This window comes from Solanum verrucosum, unplaced genomic scaffold (genome assembly GCF_900185275.1).
Source record: "Solanum verrucosum unplaced genomic scaffold, falcon-dt-bn FXZP01000259.1, whole genome shotgun sequence".
Taxonomy (NCBI): Eukaryota; Viridiplantae; Streptophyta; class Magnoliopsida; order Solanales; family Solanaceae; genus Solanum; species Solanum verrucosum.
Window position 1 is genome coordinate 8,406 of NW_026019973.1, and position 22,990 is coordinate 31,395.

The 22,990-nt window shown below is 33.1% G+C and overlaps 1 protein-coding gene across 1 annotated transcript in view; it reads left to right on the forward strand.

Annotated features, from left to right (window-relative positions):
- The first annotated feature begins 1,777 nt into the window (after window positions 1-1,777).
- The window catches only part of LOC125817257 (uncharacterized), a 50,223-nt gene continuing 29,010 nt past the window's right edge, over window positions 1,778-22,990 (forward strand). The window contains exons 1-2 of the mRNA XM_049496804.1: window positions 1,778-1,847; window positions 2,267-2,338. Coding sequence (XP_049352761.1) covers window positions 1,778-1,847; window positions 2,267-2,338 — 142 coding nt within the window. The remainder of the gene's footprint in view (window positions 1,848-2,266; window positions 2,339-22,990) is intronic.

Here is a 22,990-nt window from a genome sequence, read left to right on the forward strand (position 1 = left end):
TCAATTGGGTTTTCTTACTTCAGATATATCGTGGATGATCTTCCAGTTTATGACTCAACAGATGATGAATCTACTCTAGTGATCTCTGGAACTAGTGGAGGAAATGAGCACACAAAGATATTGAATGACGGTGAGGGGTCTACGTTCAAGTTGGAACCAACTAATACCGTAGCCAAGAAGTCTCAACGCAAACCCAAGCTGAAGGTCAAATATCTCGTTCTTACTTTTATTCCTTGTATTCTCATGTCACGATCCAATTTAGGACCACGACCGGCGCTTAGGAGCTAGTGTTCAAAGCAATGCTTATTGATAGTTAATAGAAAATCGGACTGATTTCCTCCACTTTAGGGCTATCCAAAAATTTCCCCCATCTCAGAATCAACAATAGAACCAATCAATATCAACCAAACAAGTAATATCTCCATCAGTAGCCATTCGCAACACAATAATACTAAGTCCATCTCGAAATGCGAAAGTGAAGTCCAAGACTAGTCACAAGTCTATAAATGGATACGGAGGGAGTATTACCTTGAGTATTTAGAGTAGTGGTTCAAGTCCAAATATATGCCAAAGTTTCTTAATAGGCACTTCGAAGGAGTTGAAATGGATCGGTGATATTTCTTTGCAAATATTTGGTTGATATGTATAAGGATAGTAGGTAGTCATGTGTTATTCTCCCCTTCTCATCTTCTGTTCATTTAGTAGTACTTGCATAGTATCTTATTCTTCATTTATACTACTACTTGTTACTTCAATTACATTGTTTATCTTGTTGATTATGTTTCTTTGATCTTAACAGCGATTAAATACTGTTGACCCGGGTTGGAAATATGGGAAAAGAGCAAGCGAGACCAATAAGGCAGCAGTTGAGTGTAACTTTTGTAAAAAAGTTACTAATGGCGGAATCTTTCGTCACAAACAACACCTTATTGGTACTTGCAGGGACGTCTCACGGTGTGAACAATGCCCGGATGTTGTAAGGGAAGAAATGAAGAAATATGTTGATGTAAAGAAGGAACAAAAACGCCAGGCTTTACTTCAAAAGGATGTGACTAATACTAGTGATGATAAAGATGAAGATATGGAAGAAGGTGAAGCTACTGAATAGTCACTTCCTTCAACAGTCATAGAATGCAACAATTATAGCTAGTTGATGAAGCTGAGGAAGATGAGAAATAGATGTTGAACCATTATAAAATTGATTTTGTTTGTCCTATGGGATTTTGTGATAACTACCTTTTAGCTTTTAATGTGAACTTTTGCTTATATTTATTGTCTCCATTTATTTTGCAGATTTTTTGTTTCTTCTGAATTATCAGTAGAGCTAATATACCCTTCACTTGGTGGAATTCTCATTTACACAAATTTATTTCCTTGTATTCTCATGTCACGACCCAATTTAGGATCATGACCAGCGCGTAGGAGCTAGTGTTCCAAGCAATTCTTATTGGTATTTTAGAGAAAAAGTATACTACTAATGACAATAATAAAAATGATTAACGTTGCTACTCTAAGAGTTCTAAATTAAAAGGATGTTAGCAAAGAGCTAAAGTTGAGGATGCTCACAGTTCAAATAAAAGATAAAAGAAGCTTTTGTAGAGGTTTAATCCGAAAACAAGATTTGGTGGGAAACAGTGAACCAAACACTTGATATAAAATAAACCCTCCATTGATAATCCCTGCATTACTAATCCTTGCATTACTAATCGTTGTGCTATTAATTTTTGTACCAAACGACTCCTATGCTATACAAGACAATGTAGGAGTGACCTCCGTGATGGACAAGATGAGGGAAGCAAAGTTGAGATGGTTTGAGCATGTGAAAAAGAGGTCCGGGGAAGCTCCAGGTAAGTAGGTGTGCGAGTTTGGCTATAATAGATATTTAGGAGTGGTATAGGTAGGTCCAAGAATATTTGGGGAAGGTGATTAGATGGGACATGACACATCTTCAATTTACTGAGGACATGACTCTAAATAAGAAGATTTGGCGATCGAGGATAACAATATAAGGACAGTAGGTAGCCGTGTGTTGTAGTACTTTTACAAGGAATAAGCAGGGAGTTATCCTTCTCATCTTCTCTTAAAAGTGAATAAAATACTTTTTTGTTTTTAACCTTTTGAAAGTGCATTTTTGAATGAAAAAACAAGTCGCGATATGTTTAACCTCAGTCATCGACAGTTCAGTCGCGGTTTTCACGTCTGTTGCTTCTTGACTTCAGGTAAGTGTTCTTTCTTTCCGCTTCTTTTTTTCTGCTCTGTTTTGCAGTTTTCTGCTGCTACTGCTGCTCTGTTTTGCAGTCTTGTTCTGTTTTGCTGATTATTTTTCTTAACAGTCAGGGTCGGCTCTTGCCTATAAAATTTTAGGCATTGGCCTTTTGGGGGCCTCAAATTTTTATAAATAAAAAATTATGTATCTTAATCCCATTCAAATAGAAGAAATTAAGGAAACATTGTTTTGGATTCTTACATTTTTTCGTTAACAGTTCAACACTCACATTATTTATCCTTTGTAACTCTTTTTGCACTCTATATCTTCAAATCTTTGATAGTTAGAGTAATACACTCTCAAAAATATGAAATAGTCGAAAAGTGTTGAACAAAGTGCATTACAAATTCTTTTTTTTAATTTATTTGTTAATTTTCATATTAAAGTAGGTATACCAAGTTATCAACTTTTTGAATCAAATTCTATGATTCTAACTCTTATCTTTAAAGTTTATCAACTTATTACTTATAAAATTGTGTTAATAATTCATATAATAATTGTCTCAATAAAAGGATGTTTTTCAATGTTGAATTGATAAAATCTTACTTAAAACTAATAATTAAAAAAAAAGGTGTTTGAAAAATCATTTATATAAAAGATATTAAGTAGTAATTTACGTCTAGAAATTTAGAAAAATAAATAGATATAGATAAAATTTATATAGATTTCAGGCCTCTAATAAAAATTTCGCTTTAGGCCACAAGGTATGTTGAGCCGCCCCTGTTAACAGTGATTATATATTGTTACAGTGATTAAAATATAGTGCTGATTATGTTTCTTTGATCTTAACAGCAATTAAAAATGGCTGACCCCGGTTGGAACTATGGGAAATGAACAAGTGAGACCAATAGGAACGCAGATGAATGTAACTTTTGTAAAAAGGTTACTAATGGCGGAATCTTTCGTTACAAACAACATCTAGTTGGTACTTACAAGGACGTCTCACGGTGTGAAAAATGCCCGGATGGTGTAAAGGAAGAAATGAAAATATATGTTGATGAAAAAAGGGAGCTAAAACATCGGGACTCTATTTCAACGGAATGTGACCAATATTGATGATTAGTCCTATCTCTGATCAGCTAGCAACAATGTTTAGTGAGTCCTCGTCTTTTCAAGGAAACCCCTATTGTTCATATTGTTTCATCACAAATGCTAAAGAAATTAAAGCATTTGACTATCAAAAAGTCTCTTCCTAACTTAGGAGTTGTTTAGTTAGAAGAACTTAGCAAGTTATCTAAATATAAAATTTAAAACTAAATATATTATGAACTTAGTTGAGGGTATAATTAAAATCAAGATAAATTTTATATTACCATCATAAAATTATTTAATCTCATATAGAAAGTAAAATAAATAATCATAATTATAATCTCACGTTATAATCTTGATATTGAATCAAACCAGGTAGATTTAATTTTCCTTTCCAGTTTCCACATTCACTATTTAGAAAAATAAATCAAATTACTATTATATTCCATAATCCATAAAAAAAATGTTTGCTCATACTATTTAATTTACAAAAATTAGAGAAACGATTAACAGTTGATCAAAAAAATTCTTCCTAATCATTTAGTTAGAAGGATTAACTGATTATTCCAATATAAAATTTACAATTAAATATGTCCTGCATTTAGTAGATGATATAACTAAAATTAAGATAAATTTTATATCACAATCATCTTATATACCTTATATAGAAAGTTATAATTTCAAATTATAATTATAATTTTGAACCTAACAACTTAGTAGATCTAGTCTTCTGTCATGCCCCGAGCCTACACCCTGGGCGGGACCGGCACCCGGAGACCATTTCTGGCCCCAAGTGAACCCTTGGCCTGGCTTTCTTAACTCAGCGGAAACAAAACTCAACAGAATAACTCAGTGCAAATGCAAGGTTACAAAACAACTTAACTTATAACATCTGGCCACAAAGGCCACTCGAGTCTCAAAATAGGATATTTACATATATACATAGAAGAGAGACTCAAAACTTACTGACTGACTGTCTAAGAAGCCTCTAAAGTACTGAGATGGATGTTGGGACAGACCCCACAACATCCTAATAAAACAAAACTTAAGAATGCAAACCAACCGAGTCCTCCGGAAAGCAAGGAGGCTCACCACTGACTCTGACGTGCTCAGCTGGATCAACGACGTGCAGGATACTGATCCGGGGTACCTGTCTCTGCATCGTCATAAGATGTAGGCCAACTGGCATCAGTACATTGAATGTACGAGTATGCGAGCTGGAAAACTAAGCAACATAGGCTAGAAGGAAATCTGGAAGAAACTGAATAGCTTACCTGGCTCAACTCAACTCAACCTGACTAACTTCTTTCAATATAAGGCAATTTTAAAACAAGTGCAATATAAAGAAAGACTGCTTAAAACATGCTATAAACTCTGTGTGTATACAAAGATACAATATGCCTGAGATGTATATAGAAATACAAATGAACTAATGTATCTAAAAATACAATAATTTTTGTGTATGAAGATACAATAACTGTTGTGGGAGTTTCTCTAACCGACAACCATCACTTAAGAGCTATAGTGATGATACAGCAATCGACCTCACGCTGCCAGAGCATCTTACACCCAGCCAAAGGTATAAGACTTGAACTGCCTAATGGATCCACTAGTCTATCTGGAAAAGGATTCATCTAAAAAGTATGATCCTTTTCTACCCATGGTGGCTAACATGGTTCTATAGGGGGTGTAGGTTCTTTGAACTCTCCCCCAATTAGGTGCTCGATACTACTCCCAAAAATGTACTGGCTCTTATGTTTTTAAAACATATTTCTTCCTGTTGATATGAGATAATTACTCAAAAACTAGCCCGAAGGCTCTTTGGAAAATCTCAGTTTCCAACCTTGCTTAAATGTAACAACATTTCTTTAAAACTTCTTTGGGAATACATAGTTCCCTAATAACTTTGAGAAATGAACTCAACTTTATGTTCTTGACCTAACTTGAAACTTGAGACTCTTTACTCGACTTGAACTTAAACCTTAAACAAAGATAAAACGTTTGATAACAACTCTTGAACAACTTTAAAGATTTGCTTGGACTTACCTCATAACTTGCTTAACTTGACTCTAACTTCAGTTGACTTTGATCCAAACTCGCCTAGAATTGAATTATGGATTCAAGGTATATGATCGCATGTTTATAGATGAGTTTGGGAGGTTTAAATGTACATTAGAGTGGTGGAAACAACTAGGAAACATAGGTACAATACCTAGGAACATGCATGAGAAAGTGTGGAAAGAAAGGGAGAACATGGCGTCCTTGGCGCTCTGCAAGGCGCGGAGCGCCAGCCCTCGAAGCTCAGAAGGAACCTGTTGGCGCTCTGAGAGGCGCGACGCCCCAAGGGCTGGACTTCAGAGTCCCGTTTGGGGCGCGCTGGTAGGCACGACGCGCCAGACCCTTCCCCAGAAAACCCGACTTTTCTCCCTCTTTTCTCCAGCTCTAAACCTCTCTAACCTCAATGGATTCAACCCCAAACATTAAGGATCATAAAACCCCTCAATATACAAGAGATTCAACTCAAACACACAACCAAATCATGTCCCACAACCAACAATAACTTCAACAACACAATCAACAACATCAACAACACAACCCAACAACTTCAACAACATATCCAATCTTGCTCAATAATAATGAGTTGGGTGTGTGGGGGAAAGGATCAACCCACACTAAGAACTCACATACCTAGTAGGGATCACCACCGACGATATCTACGACGATCCTTGATGGAAACTCCTTGCTTGATCTTCTCTTTCTCCTCTTCTTCTCATCTTCTTCTCCTCTTCACTCTCAAGCCCTAGGTCTCACCCTTTTAAAAAAAATTGGACCAAATGATCCAAAAATCATCCTAACACAACAATAGAACCCTAAAAGAAATGGCTACGGAAAAGACCAAAATGCCCTTAAATTTTCCGGACGGATTCCCTACCAACTGCCCAAATTTCAAAGGGCATAACTCGCTCATACGAACTCGGAATTGAGCAAACTCAGCGGCGTTGGAAATATCATTCCAAGGGGTTTCCAAACATAACTGGAACTACTCCTAACTCATCCTGATCTAGGAGTTATGACTGCTCAAAGTTGGCCAAAACTCACTGATTTCCCACACATAACCAAATTCCAGATTTTTTTTGAATTTCTCTCCAAAAATGACTATTTTGGATTTTTAAGCCTCTTGATAGTTATTTCAAATTGCCGGATGTTACATCTTCCTTTTCCACATTTACGATTTCTTTTTTAAAAAAATAAATTAAAAGTGTAAATATTGATAGGGATATGAAAATTTATAAAGTTTATCTTAAATCTTAATTACCCTTCTTAACTTGGATATTTATTACTCCCTCCGTTACATTTTATGTGAGGTAGTTTGACTCGACACAAAGTTTAAGAAAGAAATGAAGACTTTTAAAACTTGTGGTTCAAAATAAATGATAGAAATTTGTGTAGCTGTAAATCATTTCATCAAGGGTAAAATAAACATTTTATAGTTTAATTGTTACTTAATATAGAAATGTGTCATTTTTTTTGGACTGACCAAAAAGAAAGTAATTCACGGGACAGAGAGAGAGTATCATTTATCCTCCCTCAACCAAATTCTTAACTTGTGAGATTATAGTGGTATGTTATTGTTGTTGTATTATAGATAGTACAAATAAGTAAAATTATGATCTAATAGGAGTTAGTGTTCTCATGGTTAGTGCACCATTATTCATCAAACTATTATTTTACATATCATAATTTGTAAAAAAATAATTTCTAGAATGTTTATTCATACGGTTTCATTTACAAATATTAAAGAAACAGTTAAAAACTTTTGACAATCAAAATGTTTCTTCCTATCTCATAGAGTCGTTTGGTGGGAGGGATTAAGTGAATTATTTCGATATAAAATATGAAATTAAATACATATTTTATTCAATTGAGAATATAGTTAAAATTAAAATAAAATTTATATTACGATCAAAATATTATCTATCTCATATAGATGGCAAAAATAATTTCAAATTATAATTTTTATTTTTGAACGAAACAATTTAGTAGATAATAATCGTTCTTTCAACTTTCAGGATTTTTTAAATTAAATTATTACATTACATACTTCGTTGAATATGAGTTAGTGTGCTCTTGACTAGTTCACTATCATCTATTCAATTATTATTACATTTCATATTTTGTCAAAATGTTATTTTTAGAATACTTGTTCATAGTCGAAAGGCAATTTCTAGAATCTCTGTTTACAGATTTTCATTTGCAAATATTAAAAGAACTACCAAAAGCCTAGAAACTAATATATCCTACATTATGTTAAGGGTATAGTTAGAGTTGAAAAAAAAGTTCATATCATAATTATAATATTAACTATATCATATAAAAGGTATAATAAGTAATTATAATTATGATTTTGAGCCAAACAACGTAGTATTCCTTTCTACATCTATACCTTTGTTTATCAAATTATTATGTAAAAAAATTAGGAATTCCATAGTGTAAGGAGCAAATTACATATTTCTATCCCTACCTTTTTTCAATCTACATAAATTCCCTAAAATTAGATTCTTTTGGATACATAAGCCGGATACAATACATCTAATACATTTAAAAAAATCAGTTACGATTTAAAAGGAAAGGAAATGTAAAACTGAATGTGATTGATTTTCAAATCACGTAAATCAAGTTAATGTCGATCTCCACCAAATCGTAACAACTTAAAAAAAAATCAAATTTTGTTCTCTCAAATCTCTCCCAGATCGTAACAAATTAAAAAAAAAGTCGAAAACAATAGCTGATACATGATGAATATCTCTATTTTTTTGAGACGATCATGAGTCTGGAAAGGGAGTGAGTTATAAACAATACAAAAGTGATGGAATAGTTGTTGGACAAATAATTTCTTTTGTGAATCTCTTAGTTCATCGAAGATCTTTTTGATTTCTATTCAAAATTGACGAAAATTTTGATATTCAAAATTCTTCTCCCAGTTCATCATTCTTTTCCCGATTCATCGAAGATCCTTTCAATTTTGATTCAAAATTATCAGAAAAATTGAGATTCAAAATACTTCTCCAAGTTCATCAAAGATCCTTTCAATTTTGATTCAAAATTATCAAAAACTTTGAAAAGATACATCATAAATATCTTTGTTATTAGCCTTATGACTATCATCGTCAGGGGTTTGAAGAAGTTCTTGAGCTTCTCTGAGGGCTCTCAGCCTATCCCTTCACGTCGTTATCGTCGCCTCTATGGCATTTTCCTCCTCCACCGGCATTGACTATACATTACTATTTATGTATCATGACCATAAAATTATGCATTAAACATTATTATTTATGTATCTTATTCTAATTGAAAAAAATTTGTAGTTTATAAGAGATATAATATACATGTAATTGTTCTCAATAGCATTTTTTTGTGATTGCTACATAACACTGTGGTTAGTTGATATATATCTGATACATACAATAAAGTCTGAAATTTGTTGAATTTGATATACATGTGTTAAACAATTGGTGCAACTATGTCTTAAAATGTTACTCGAGGACTGCAGATACATAACAACATCTAATACATAGTCAATTCGACAAATTTATGTATCATATACAAAAAAAAATATAAATAGGATATACACTGATTTAGTTATAAAACAATGTTGCATATAAAAACATATGATACATAACAAAGTTATGTGTCATATATATAATTATGATTATGATACAAACTGGTATTGTTATAAAACATTAGTATTTATATATCAATAATAATATTTGATAATGTCTACAGATACATAGCCTTCTAGTTGAATAAGTATGGGTGTATATATCTGGTAGTAAAAGATAACGAAATTTGTAATAGTTATGTATCAAATACATAATTATGAACATGATATATACTAATTTGTGTTTTAATAAATTAGGATAATGTATCAAAACTAATATTTGAACATGGTACATTGTACATGATGAAATTGTAATGTATCATAAAGTGAAAAAACGAAGGCATTATACATAAATTTATGAATCAAAGTCAACTACATACATTAGAAATAGGAACCTTGGGTAGAGAATGGTATTTATCAACATGTTCTACTTTTCCCCCATTTTCTGTATCAGAAAAATATGAACAACAAAAAATTGGAAAAAAATGTACTGTAGGACGAGATATTATAGATCCAACTTTTCTACCCTTTTTTTGAGGGGCGGGTGGGGGGGGGGTCACAATCACTTTAGAAGAGGAAGTACATCCTTCTTCGACTTCTCAACTTATGATTCGTCATTGATAATGGATCATGCAACCGTTTGGATCTGTTCCAGCCCAATCATCATCGTAAGAATCATAAATATGATCCATATTACGTGAGATTAATTGGATAATTTCAATACTAAAATAAGGAGCATCATCTATATGTATCAAGACTTTGAAGATGAAATTCCAAAATGTAATGAAGGAAATAACTGTTGAGATTGAGGGAGTGAATATAGGAAAAGATTGAAGGAGTTGAAAATAGGAAGAGAGAAATGACCTTTGTGAGTTGAGAAGCTATGTATCTGGAAGAGTGGGATTTTGGAGGAAAAAGAAGGATTTTGTAATATTTTGAAATGGTAGGGAATAATAAAATATATGGTAAATAATATGTATTATAAGTGAATTATGTATGCAATATATATGTATTATAACTGTTTTAAAATATATTAGGCTGGTTTGGTATGAAATTAACACATTGTATTATAAGTGTATTAAAATTTGTGATAAATGTATTAACTATCAATAAAATATGTATTATATGTGTTTTATAAATTGTTCTCTGTAATATATATTAAAACTGTATTATAAATGTATTAAAAGTGATCAAGTAAAAAAAAATGTTATTGCTATAAATGATAAATATTTTCTTAGCATAGTATATTTATGTAAGTTTTCCTAATTAATATTCAATGGAGTACTTGATTAATTACTCTCTCCATTCACTATTCTATAAAATATGATTTTGAAAAAGAAATCTCAACAGACAAATTAAAAATAAAAGATGAAGAAAAATTCTACAATAATCCTGAAAGTTGAAGCTTAATTTTTTCAAATAGCCATCTAAATGCATTTTAATTTTATTAATTACAAAAAATATATATAGGAAAATTGAGGTGGGAAAATTTTAATTTTTTTAAATTTTTGGATCAATTGGTGAAAAATTTTGGCTCCAAAAATAAACTCAAAAATTTAAATAGTCATCCAAATGCATTTTAATTTTTGAAATCTAGCATATTCATTATTTATTGAAAAGTTGACTTATGAAAACATTAAATAAGGGTAGAAGGGTAAAATTACTTAATTTCTTAATAAGTACAATCCAAAAAGGTGACATATAAAAAGAAACACATGGAGTATCATTTGTCATAGTTGGAAGTATATTTGTCATTTCTCCTTTTAAATTATTACATATAATTTTCATCATTTAATAAAAATATTTCTTATTCTATTTATTTATTTCATTATAGAACACTATTGCCTTATATACTCCGTTAACATTTTTCACTATTTATTTTCATGAAAATAATATTTTTCATAGGAAATTTGCTACATCAGTTATAAATTATAAAATGAAAATATGATAATTTTAAAGAAGTAAAATACAAAGGCAAAAATTGATGATGTAAGAGTAGAATAAATCCTTCAGAAAAATCAATTAGAAAACAAAGGAGGGAATATCTATTATTTAAAAATTGCAGTACTAGTTAACAAAAATAAATAAATAAATAAATATGGAACGTCGTCGTAGAGGTATTCAAAATTTCGTCGTTAAAACTTCAAACAAAACCCATCTTATGTCTTCTAGCTTAAACCTCGTGAGAAAATTTGTTCACAATAAATATAGATTGTGATAATCTCAATTTGTTTGTTTGTGTATATATACAAAGACATGAATGGCGTTTCAGTTTTTCGGAGAAACCTATTTTCTGCAAACATTGCGTCAAAGGTATGCTCAATTTTACATTTTTTTCTAATGATTTTTGGTGTTTCTATCTCTGCCCAGTTGTGATGTTGGATTAATTGAATGAAGTTGTTTTTGAAATATTTGATTTATGCAAAAAAAAATAAAAAAAGGATTTTTATGAGTTTAGTTTTTTTTTTTTTTTTTTTTTTTGGTTCTTCAAAGGTTAATTCTAGTTTGATCTAAAAAGTTTTGTTGTTCACTGCTTTTGAGAAATTTAATTGATGCAAAAAAAAAAAAAGGATTTTTATGGATTTAGGGTTTTTTTTTGTTGTTCAAGGGTTAATTCTATGTTTGATCTAAGAAGTTTTGTTGTTCACTACTTTTAAGAAATTTGATTGATGCCAAAAAAAAAGAAAGGATTTTTATGGATTTAGGGTTTTTTTTTTCGTTTTTTTTTGTTGTTCAAGGGTTAATTCTAGTTTGATCTAAAAAAATTTGTTGTTCGCGGGTTAATTCTAGACATATACGTAGTTTTAAAGATTTTTTTATGGTTTACAGGCATTGGTAATTCTGTATATGAAAGATTTTTACTTTTGAATTATTTTGTTTTTTGAAGCTCTTTTGTTGGTTCAGATTCTTAGTTGAAGGGAATTCATACTTTTTGTAATTTTTATTAATTCGTCGGTCACATTTTCATTTCTAGAACAGGAAGCACAAAATGGACTATTTTTAGTTGATATATAGAATGCACACCCATTAATGGCTACTTTTTTTTTTTTGGTTGTGTGTGTGATCTTGTGCTTGGATATGAAATTGAAGAAAACCTTGTACATTGTTGAGTTTTTGGAATTTCCAGATTCCGCAAGAGGTTGGATAGATGTCGCATTCAGGCAAAGACAACAATGTGGTACGCCTAAGTTCATCTTATTTGTTACTATTTCTCAAGCATGTTGTAAAATTTTAAAAATGTGATGTTGCATGGACTTACTGTGTGTTCTTGAGGAACTATTGCATTTCTAAGCTACTTGCTCCAAGCGGCAATAAGATTAAGAGGGAAAGAGAGAGATAAAAGAAGATCAATTCAAGGAGATGTTAGAAGTAGAAAGAAAGATGCAGTGGTCGTACTTTCTTTAGATCATGAGATGCTTGGAAGCACATGAAATATTTAACACAAGAGGATGTAAACTTAGAAAGAATGAAGAACGACATGCTTTTTGTTTCCCGCTTGTGCACGACTGCACGTTAGAAAATGACTGAAGCTACCTCTAACTTTAACTTCTTGAGAGCAACATATATGTTTGCCTGTATCATTCTCATGGAATGAAAGCTTTTATTTGATGTTTGTATTACTAGATTAACACTTTGAGGTTGCATATATGGTTTCTTGGAGAAATTAAAACCAAAAGTGGTAGCATACTGATATTGCTTCCCACCTCTGCGGAAATAGAGATAATTGTGGAAGAGAATCGTAACTCTAACATGTGTGTAAGGTGACATTATCAAATGCAATTGTGCAAAAAAGTAATAAGGTTTATTGGAGCTTTAAGCTTAAATATATTACGATTTTAATAAGGAAGCAAACAAAAAAATTCAAATAGAAGAATAATAACTATATGCACAAAGGAATTAATTGTTTTTTCACATTTAAGTGATTTTTATCATCTTGTGTTGCCTATTAAGGACCACACCCATTTGTAGTAAGGTATACACCTTAGTGTCTTGATGACTGCATTGATGTACCAACTAAGAAAAATGCGGCGCTCAACCTGTTTTTCGCTCAACTTTAGAGATTAACCGCACCTTTAATAAATCTTTGGCAACACAGGTCTGTGCATACAATTTGCTTTAGCTAATGCTTAATGTAATTTTAGTCATTCACTCTTTAGGGTAAACTTGATGTTTCCAACTCGAGAATTCAAGTGCTTATTTTCATTAACAGAGAATCAACTTGAATTGGAAGTCATAAGTTTTGTTAAGAATCTAAGTAACACGTTTAGTAGTGGTGGCTCTCAAATGTTGAGTAATATTCTAAATTATGGAAAAATATTTTTACAAATTGTACATATATACCAAACCATCCATTTTTATATAGAATTCCACTTGGAATATAATATGTTTGATATTTCTTTTATATCATATATGAATTTTAGTAGTCAAGATATGCGTAAGCTAATTGGGTACCATCATTATTAATCTATCAAAAGGAAAAGAAAACATAATATCTAACTTTTGGCATTTGTTAAGTGTCCTATGGGTAAAAGAAATGGACTAGTTTTGGACAATCCTCACCTCATGACGTAGATATTGGGGTTGTGTTATGTTTAGGTTCATTTTGTTACTATGATAGTAGAGTCAGATCCATCTCTATTTATGGTTTATCTACTAGCTCTCAAATTGTATTGTTTATGTTCAATACTGAGGTATAATTTTCTAGTTTTGGACACCATAAGTGAATAAGTTTTGGGAACCACCAACAAAGTAGAAGGTATGCCAAGCGAAGAGGAGAGGAGAGATTAAGAAAAAGGAGAAGGAAAGAAGGAAAAATGTGGTTCTTTTTTCTTTATTTTTTCTCTCATGCTCTTTAAAAGAGTTCATCTCATTCTCTATGTTGGGTGGCAATAATACCGCTTCAAAATAGTATAGGAGGTTAATGAGAACCCACTATAGTTAAAAGGTCGTAATGAGCAAAAGCAAACTACTTTTAGGGTAATCTTATGTATATATTGTTGACATGTCTAACTATCTTATGAAAGAACTTAAGCTATGAAAGAGAACAAATTATATTTACTTAATTATGTTTTCAACACACCTCGTCATGTGCAAGCATGAACCATGCACATGCTTTTTGATAATGGGTTGTAGTGAGGCTCGAGTTCACCGCCTGCGCTAATACCATGTTGAATTGTGTAACCATCTCATCTAAAAGTTTAAGATGTTAGATAAATAACACTTTATTTACTTATTTATGTATAACATATGATGCAACGGAAAATAATGATAGGGACAAACAACAGTTCTTTTGAATAGAGTATTAAAATAACTAGAATAAGTGAAAAATATGAAGTATCGCGAAAGTCAAATAAAAAAATCATTTTAAATGTGTGATTCAGTTGCAAGATGGAGTTTAAGCTTCTAGTTCGAGTGTAGTGCCTATACTAAATTGGTAGGTTTTTATTTCCTATTTGACAAAGTTTCCTTAACAATTAATATATCGTATTGACAACAACAATTTTATTATTTATTGTGACTGTTTCAACGTTGAGCTCATGCTTGATAAGTTACAAGCTTTAGTGGCAATTATTGCCTAAGCGAGACAAAGCGTCCAGTTGCACTGCACTTAACTTCAAGGTTTAATGTAACAACTATATTTGTTGTGACCTTGGAGTGAAGTTCCAATATTCTTTTGACAAGTCAAATTAGGAACCTAATTGAAGAATATTATTTTTTTATAACCAACCTAGTGGTTTGGGCTTCGGACTTCCATGTAGGAGGTCTCAAGTTCAAAACCCCTTGCCAACGAAAGCAAGGGGTTTGCCTTGTGGGTCAAGCTCGTCGCACCAGGCTTGCCTAGTACGGGTTACCTCTCCTATGTGGTTTGGGAGCTATTGCATAGGAGCGGGGTTTTTACCATGTGTGCACCCAAAGGGTAGCAGCTGCGGGTTTCCCTTGTCATAAATAAAAATAAATAAATAACCAAGCATGATTAATGACTCCATGCTACTGATCCTCTTTAGGAGAATTGATTTAATCATAATTTGACCAAATTCTACTACAAAAATGATGATTTGGATGTTTATCTAGCTTCTTAGAACGTTTCTCTCCCATTTTCTTCTTTCTGCCATTCTTGTTAATTTTCTTAGTCATTGTTCCTTAATTGGGTGAACATTGGTTAAGAAAAGGTTTTACAACCCCATTAATTTTTAGACCTGGACCAATGCTTTTGCAATCGGATTTACATCTTAATATGTTTATCTACTTCAGATTAGCAAAGTGATCATTGCATAAATTGAATGTAATTATGTGGTTGTGTTGTTTAAAGAGTAAACAGATTTGTAGCTTTCTCATATGGGATTCAAGATGTTGTTTCCTTAAATGTTTCTCTTACTAGTTCAACAGATAGAAGCTAATTCTAGTAATCTCAAATGATCTTCTCAAGTATGGAGAGCTTATCTTGGTAGACCTAGTTATTAGTGGCTTTGACTAAATTTGGACTTACGAATTTTCTACACAATAAAAAAATGTAGTGTCAAATTTGGTGATAACTAAATAAAAAGAGAATAACTGACAATCCTACGAAAAAATGGCATACTATGACCAACACAGTCAAAATAAAGCATTTGAATAGTTCATCATATTAAGTAGACAAAAAGCTTTTTATAAAATAATTTTTTAATAAGTTTTTAGATAGATTAATAGTTTTAAGTACGAATAGGTGGAGAGAACTTTTGAAGGTGCAGAGATGATGAATTTTATTAAGTTGAGGAGAAGCCTCCTATCCATTATTTTCTCTTGGTGCAACCATGAAGTCTCATGTTGTGTAGAAGATTAGGTGATTTTCGTAGAAAACCATATATTTTATAGGGTTTTCCTTTAGGTATACTTCTTGTATTCAAATGCCTTTTGACCCAAACATTAATGAAATTATTTACCTTGTGAAAAGAAAGTGTAAAAATAGAAAAATTTAGTAAGGCATTCATCACATATGAGATATGAACGTAAGTTAACTTATTAACTTGAATGCTTGGATAGAGAATTTTCCATTCTAGGAAAGCCCTTTTTAGATTGATACAAAAGAAAATAGATAATTATTATTAAAGAAAGAGAGTGCAAGAATCAACATTTATTATTGATGAGTTGCAAGTCTTACTTGGTTCACAAATTATTTTCCTAGCATTTCTTACTTAGTTTTTAGATTCTAGCATTTCTTACTTGGTTCACAAATTATTTTCCTATTAAAGTCTTGCAAGTCTTACCAACAGTTTCCTTGAGTGAAACTGGAAAGGATTGAAGAATGTAGATCTAAGGCTTATCATTCCTGTATGACGTATTCTTCATTCCAAATGTGTTAGATAATTTATGTTTCACTTGGAGTGATGATGACATGTAACAATGTGGATATGATTTTGTGTGACTCTGTAGACTTCTGAAATAATGAGAAGACAATACCCAAAGAACTGATACAACAATATACCTAGAGAACTAATGATAAAAAAAAATCTTTTTTTGATATGACATCAGAACTGGTGGTAAGATTAGTACAATAATTTGATCCTGAGAATGTCTCACTGGGTAATGTTGTTGTTGGATCCTGAGAATATCGGTTGATATTTGTACTAGTATAAATAGACTAGTAAGTGAAGATATTAGTGTCTACTGTTGAGTACATATGTGAGTTTCATCATTTTTAGTAGATTATGGTGCTATAAATGGTATAGAATTATTTAAACAAGTGATATTGAGTCAACATATGTCTAGACTAGACTATTTTTATTATTGCCCTTCATAACTAACTAGTTGAAAGCTGTAGTTCCTCAATAACTGATCTTTCTCAATAAAATCTGGTTTGTCCTCTCAATAAACGTGGGCTTATTGAAAAATGTAAATCATCTCTACACTCTTTTGGACTATATTGACTCCTTGCTGCTGGAAAGAGCTATAGTCATACATGTTCTACTGTTCTAGCACCGTCTTAGTGCTGCTGTTTTTATTAGTAAAATTTACGTATCGAAAAAGTGGGCTTATTTAATATCCTTATGGTTTGGAATGACAATGTTATGGTTTCTGCATTCAATTGTGCCTTTTCTTATCGAGTTACTTCACCTGCCCTTCCATCAAAACATGGATGCACACATCGATGGCATGGTGTATGTAATCCTGTATGATATTTGATTGTATATTTGCTAAAATAATATTGTATGGTAATGTTTATGATTGTATAAAAATGCAGACTCTTTGCTTATATACGTGATTTTGCATTACAATATGCCATTCTATTAACATTAAGTAATGATGACTATATAATATTGTTTATGATTGTATAATAAATGCAGACCCTTCGCTTATATACGTAATTTTGCATTACAATATGCCATTCTATTTACATCAAGTAATGATGAATTCTTAACTTTTTTTTTGAAGGTCCAACTGCCCGAAGGAGTAGCACCATTTATTCATATTACTCAAAATGAATTTATATGGCGAAAGTGAGTTCAAAGCCTTTCTTTGTTTCTTTTAATGATGATTTTCCTGCCAGTTAATTGCATTCTTTCTTTTGATAACCCTTAAACTTTGAAGTTCATTTTCATACACTTGTTGCTTATAATTCTGAATTATTGTTACCTTGTCTGCAATTGTAATGTCACACCCCAAAACCAGATGTGATGGCACGTGCCCAAACCCCACCGGACACGTAAGCCTAACACCCAAAAACCCGACGATACAGAATTTATAAAACAAGAATAAGATAGAAAGATAAGCGGAAGTCTTTAAATAAACTCAACATAACCCCATAATTGGTTGTCACATGTACAAACCTCTAATACGGAATCTGAATAAAATATACAAGTCTCTTAGTAAAGTTCTAGAATAGAACAGAACAATAAATATAGATAACTTGAGGGCACGTCTGGAATGAACCGCTACCTTTCAAGTAAGTCTGGAAGCTCTAATCTGAAGATGAGTAATAAGTCGGATCTGATAGAGCTGTCAACCTACACAACTGTGTAGAAGCAAGGGTGAGTACCAAAAGCAACAGGTACTCGCAAGTAACACTAAACTAAGCTAAACTAGCAGCTACAAACAACTCCTTTCAATCCCAACCGAACCACCGAAACTTCATTCTAACAGCGAACCAACAACATATACTACACAATTCATAATCAACAGATATATCCAACAGTGTCTCAACATCAACCTCATATCCTCATGTAAGAGCAAATAGATCATATATCACATGAAGAGGGGCAAATAGGTAAAGTCCACACACCACAGACAAAGATGAAGTCAAATGCGATGCAAATGCAATAATGATGTCATGTAGTCGTGATGCATGTCTGTCCTAAGATACACATATGTTGACGTAATCAGACCGCGCTGAATACTCAAATCAGAACCCATGGGGGCCACACATGGACCATGTATCACCGCCGGAACCAGATCCCATCCGCATCCAAATCGCTAGCCGGAGCTAGTCCATCTCATATATCTCTAGCCGGAGCTAGTCTCAACTGTGTCTCATATCCATCCATCCTCATATCAGTGTCTCAGAACTCAGGCAACAGATAGTTCACACGTGGGATGAATAAGGAATATGCACGTGTCATCAATCACAATCATATCACGATCACATCATAGTATTACACATTATCTGTCTCAATTACAACCATATCACGATCACATCATAGTATTACACATCATCTATCTCAATCACAACCATATCACGACCACATCATAGTATTACACATCGTCTGTCTCAATCATAACCATATCACGACCACATCATAGTATTACACATCATCTGTCTCAATCACAACCATATCACGACCACATCATAGTATTACACATCGTCTGTCTCAATCACAACCATATCACGACCACATCATAGTATTACACATCGTCTGTCTCAACATCAATGTCTGTATCAATCATAGCCTACTCATGCTTTTCTATCCCCTCAATATCAGTTATCACATGACTTATTCAACAAATTCAAGTCACATATAACACATTTAGCTCGTTTTATTCCCCATCTTTCAATTACAACAATTTCAATCAACAAATAAAACTCATCCTCAATCCCCATTACTCCCCAACACAATTAGGAAAGTAGTCATGTGTAGTCTAAGAGTTTAACAAAGTTTAGAAGTCACTTGCCTCAAAACACTTCAACTAGTAACTCAAATTTGAGTTTTACCCTTCCGAGCACGCTCCAAATCACCACAATCTATTCATAAATAGAATCTCACAATCAATATGAATCTAACAACACCAATATCGTGAAATTTGGAGAAAAGGGTAAAATGGTCAAAAAAATCTCGTTCCGAAAAATATTCTCGAAATCTGGAAATTTTTAGTGAAAAATGTTCCCCAAGAAATTTAGAATCCAATAGTGAAAACCATTTCGAAAAAGGAGTTGAAATGAGTTCACAAACTCAAATTTTCTATTAAATTCGGATTAGGCAAAACCCCCAAAAATTTTCAGTTGAGATCTCAAATTTTGATGTTAAAATCCATAAATAATCGATGGAAATCAAAGATATAAGTTGGAAATAACTTACCCAATGAATTCCTTGCGAAAACCCACTTGAAATCACCTATTTTCGAGCTCTCAAAGTCTAAAAATAGAGAAATGGGTATTTTTCAAGTTGAGGGAAAATGGTTACTATTTTTTGACTTAAAAAGGACTGCTATTGCAGCTGAAACACAACAATAACACCAAAGTTTAAGTCCCCGTTAGACCCTCGGGATTCGTTCGGAATCTCGTGCACACAAACTAAATATGTACCCCCACTAAATTCGACGTTCCGGACTCAATGGAACCGTCGGAATTTGAATTCGAGGACTCCTTGACCCGAAATTCAATAAGATGCCAAGAAACTAGTTTAACGCCAAAAAAATTCGAAACTCAAACGGAGCGTCTAAAAATTCAACCAAGACTCATGACACTAATAAAAATGATTAACGTAGCTACTCTAAGAGTTCTAAATTAAAAGCATGTTAGCAAAGAGCTAAACTTGAGGATGCTCACAGTTCAAATAAAAGATAAAAGAAGCTTTTCGTAGAGTTTTAATTCGAACACAAGATTTGGTGGGAAACAATGAACCAAACACTTGATATAAAATAAACCCTCCATTGCTAATTCCTGCATTACTAATCCATGCATTACTAACCACTGCGTTATTAATTTTTGTACCAAACTATCCCGAAGTTTTTTCTTCACTTATCCGCATAAGTCTTTTTATCTTATTTGAATTGTGAGCATCCTCTGTCTGATTGGCTAGACCTTGTCCAGAGCTTCCTGTACCCAGTCTAGTCCCAATACATTAGCCTCACCAACTTCAAATTGTCCGATGAAAGAATGGCATTGCCTATCATACAAGGCTTCATATTGAGCCATCTGAATGCTTGACTGAAAGTCATAGTCGTAGGAAATTTTTGCTTATGGTACATAAACATCCGAAATCAAGAATGCAAACTTTTAACATGTCATCTAATAAGTATGCTCAGATTGTCGTCTGTCTCCAGATGAAATATGGAACTAAGATCTACTCATGTATTGAAAAGATTTCCAAAAGCGTGCAGTAAACAGTCATCTTCTGTCAGATATGATGGACACTATGTCACGCCCCGAGCCTACACCCTGGGCGGGACCGGCACCCGGAGACCATTTTCTTAACTCAGCGGAAACCTAACCCAACAGAATAACTCAATGCAATGCAATATTACAAAACAACTTAACTTATTAAATATGGCCATAAAGGCAACTCGAATCTCAAAATAGAATATTTATATATATATATATATATATATATATAGATGAGAGACTCAAAACTAATTGACTGACAGTCTGTCTATGAAGCCTTTAAAATACTGAGATGGATGTTGGGACAGACCCCGCAACATCCTAATAAAACAAAAACTAAGAACACAAAATAATTGAGTCCTCTGGAATGCAAGGAGGCTCACCACTGACTCTGGAGTGCTCAGCTGGATCAACGACGTACAGGATGTTGATCCGGGGTACCTGAATCTGCATCATCAAACGATGCAGGCCAACTGGCATCAGTACATGGAATGTACGAGTATGCGAGCTGGAAAACTAAGCAACAAAGGCTAGAAGGAAATCTGGAAGAAACTGAATAGCTTACCTGGCTCAACTCAACTCAACCTGACTGACTTCTTTCAATATAAGGCAATTTAAAACCAGTGCGATATAAAGAAAGACTATTTAAAACATTCTATAAACTCTGTGTGTATACAAAGATACAATAAGCCTAAAATGTATATAGAAATACAATGAACTGATGTATATAAAAATACAATAATCTTTATGTATGAAAATACAATAACTGTTGTGGGAGTTTCTCTAACCGACAACCATCACATAAGAGCTATAGTGATGATACAGCGATCGACCTCACGCTACCAGAGCATCTTATACCCGGCCAAAGGTATAAGACCTGAACTGCCTAATGGATCCACTAGTCTAATCTGAAAAGGATTCATCTAAAAAGTATGATCCTTTTCTACCCATGGTGGCTAACATGGTTCTATGGGGGCTGTGGGTTCTTTGAACGCTCCCCCCATTCGGTGCTCGATACTACTCCCAAAAATGTATTGGCTCTTATGTTTTTAAAACATATTTCTTCCTGCTGATATGAGATAATTACTCAAAAACTCACCCGAAGGCTCTTTTGTAAATCTCAGTTTCCAACCTTGTTTAAATGTAAAAACATTTCTTTAAAACTTCTTTGGGAATACACAATTCCCTAATAACTTTGAGAAATGAACTCAACTTTAAACTCTTTACTTTACTTGAACTCTTGGCTTGATGTGAAACTCTTAACTTAACATGAAACTCTTAACTTTTTACTTGACTTGATACTCAATACTTTTGACTTGACTTGAAACTCGAGTCTTAAAAAAATGACGCTAAAACATTCACTAAAGGCTCTTGAACAACTTTAAAAACTTGCTTTGACTTACTTCACTTCTAAGCTTAACTCTTAACATCACTTGACTTCTAACTTTACTTGACTTGGACCTAACTCTCCTTGAATTGGATTATGAATTCAAGGGTAATAATTTGTGTTTGGAAGGACCCCATGATGATTAGGAATAATTTAGGACAGCTAAACTTCAGAAAAATTACAAAATTAAATTCTGAAAACAGTGGAGTCTGCGGCGCAGAGCAGATTCTGTTCAAAGAGGGAACAAATTTGTGACGCAGACTTGCTTCAAGCAAGCTGCCCGACTTTTCTCCTTCATGTTGCCAACTCTAAACCCTCTTAACTTCAAAGGTTCATTTCCCAAACACTTGGGGTCATAAACCCCTCAACATACAGTGGATTCCACTCAAAAACACAACCAAATTCTGTCCCAAATCAGCAAGAACTTCAACCAACAACTTCAACAACCAAAATAAATTTTTTCTTGGAATTAAAAACGAGTTGGTGTGTGGGGGTATGAACCAACCAACACTAAGGATCATAAAATCCCTCAATATACAATAGATTTCAACTCGAGAAGACAACCAAATCATGTCCCACAACCAACAATAACTTCCACAACACAACTAACAACATCAACAACAACTAACAACTTCAACAACAAATCCAATCTTTTCTCAAATCATAAAATGAGCTTAATGTGTGGGGGAAAGGATCAACCCACACAAAGAACTCACATACCTTGATAGGGATCACCCCTGACGAAATTTCACGACGGAAATTTGTTGATCTCCTCTTTCTCCTTTTCTTCTCCTCTTCTTCTCTTCTTCTTCTCTTCTTCACTCTCAAGAACCCTAACTTTCTCTCTTTTAAACTGGAATAAAAATGATCCACAAACAGCCTAACACAACAACATAACCTCAAAAGAAATGATTTGTGAAAAGACCAAAATGCCCTTAAATTTCCGGACGGACTCCCTGCCAACTGCCCAACTTTCAAAGGGAATAACTCGCTTGTACGAACTCGGAATCGAGAAAACTCGGTGGCGTTGGAAAGATCGTTCCACAAGCTTCACAACCATAACTGGAACTACTCCTAAAT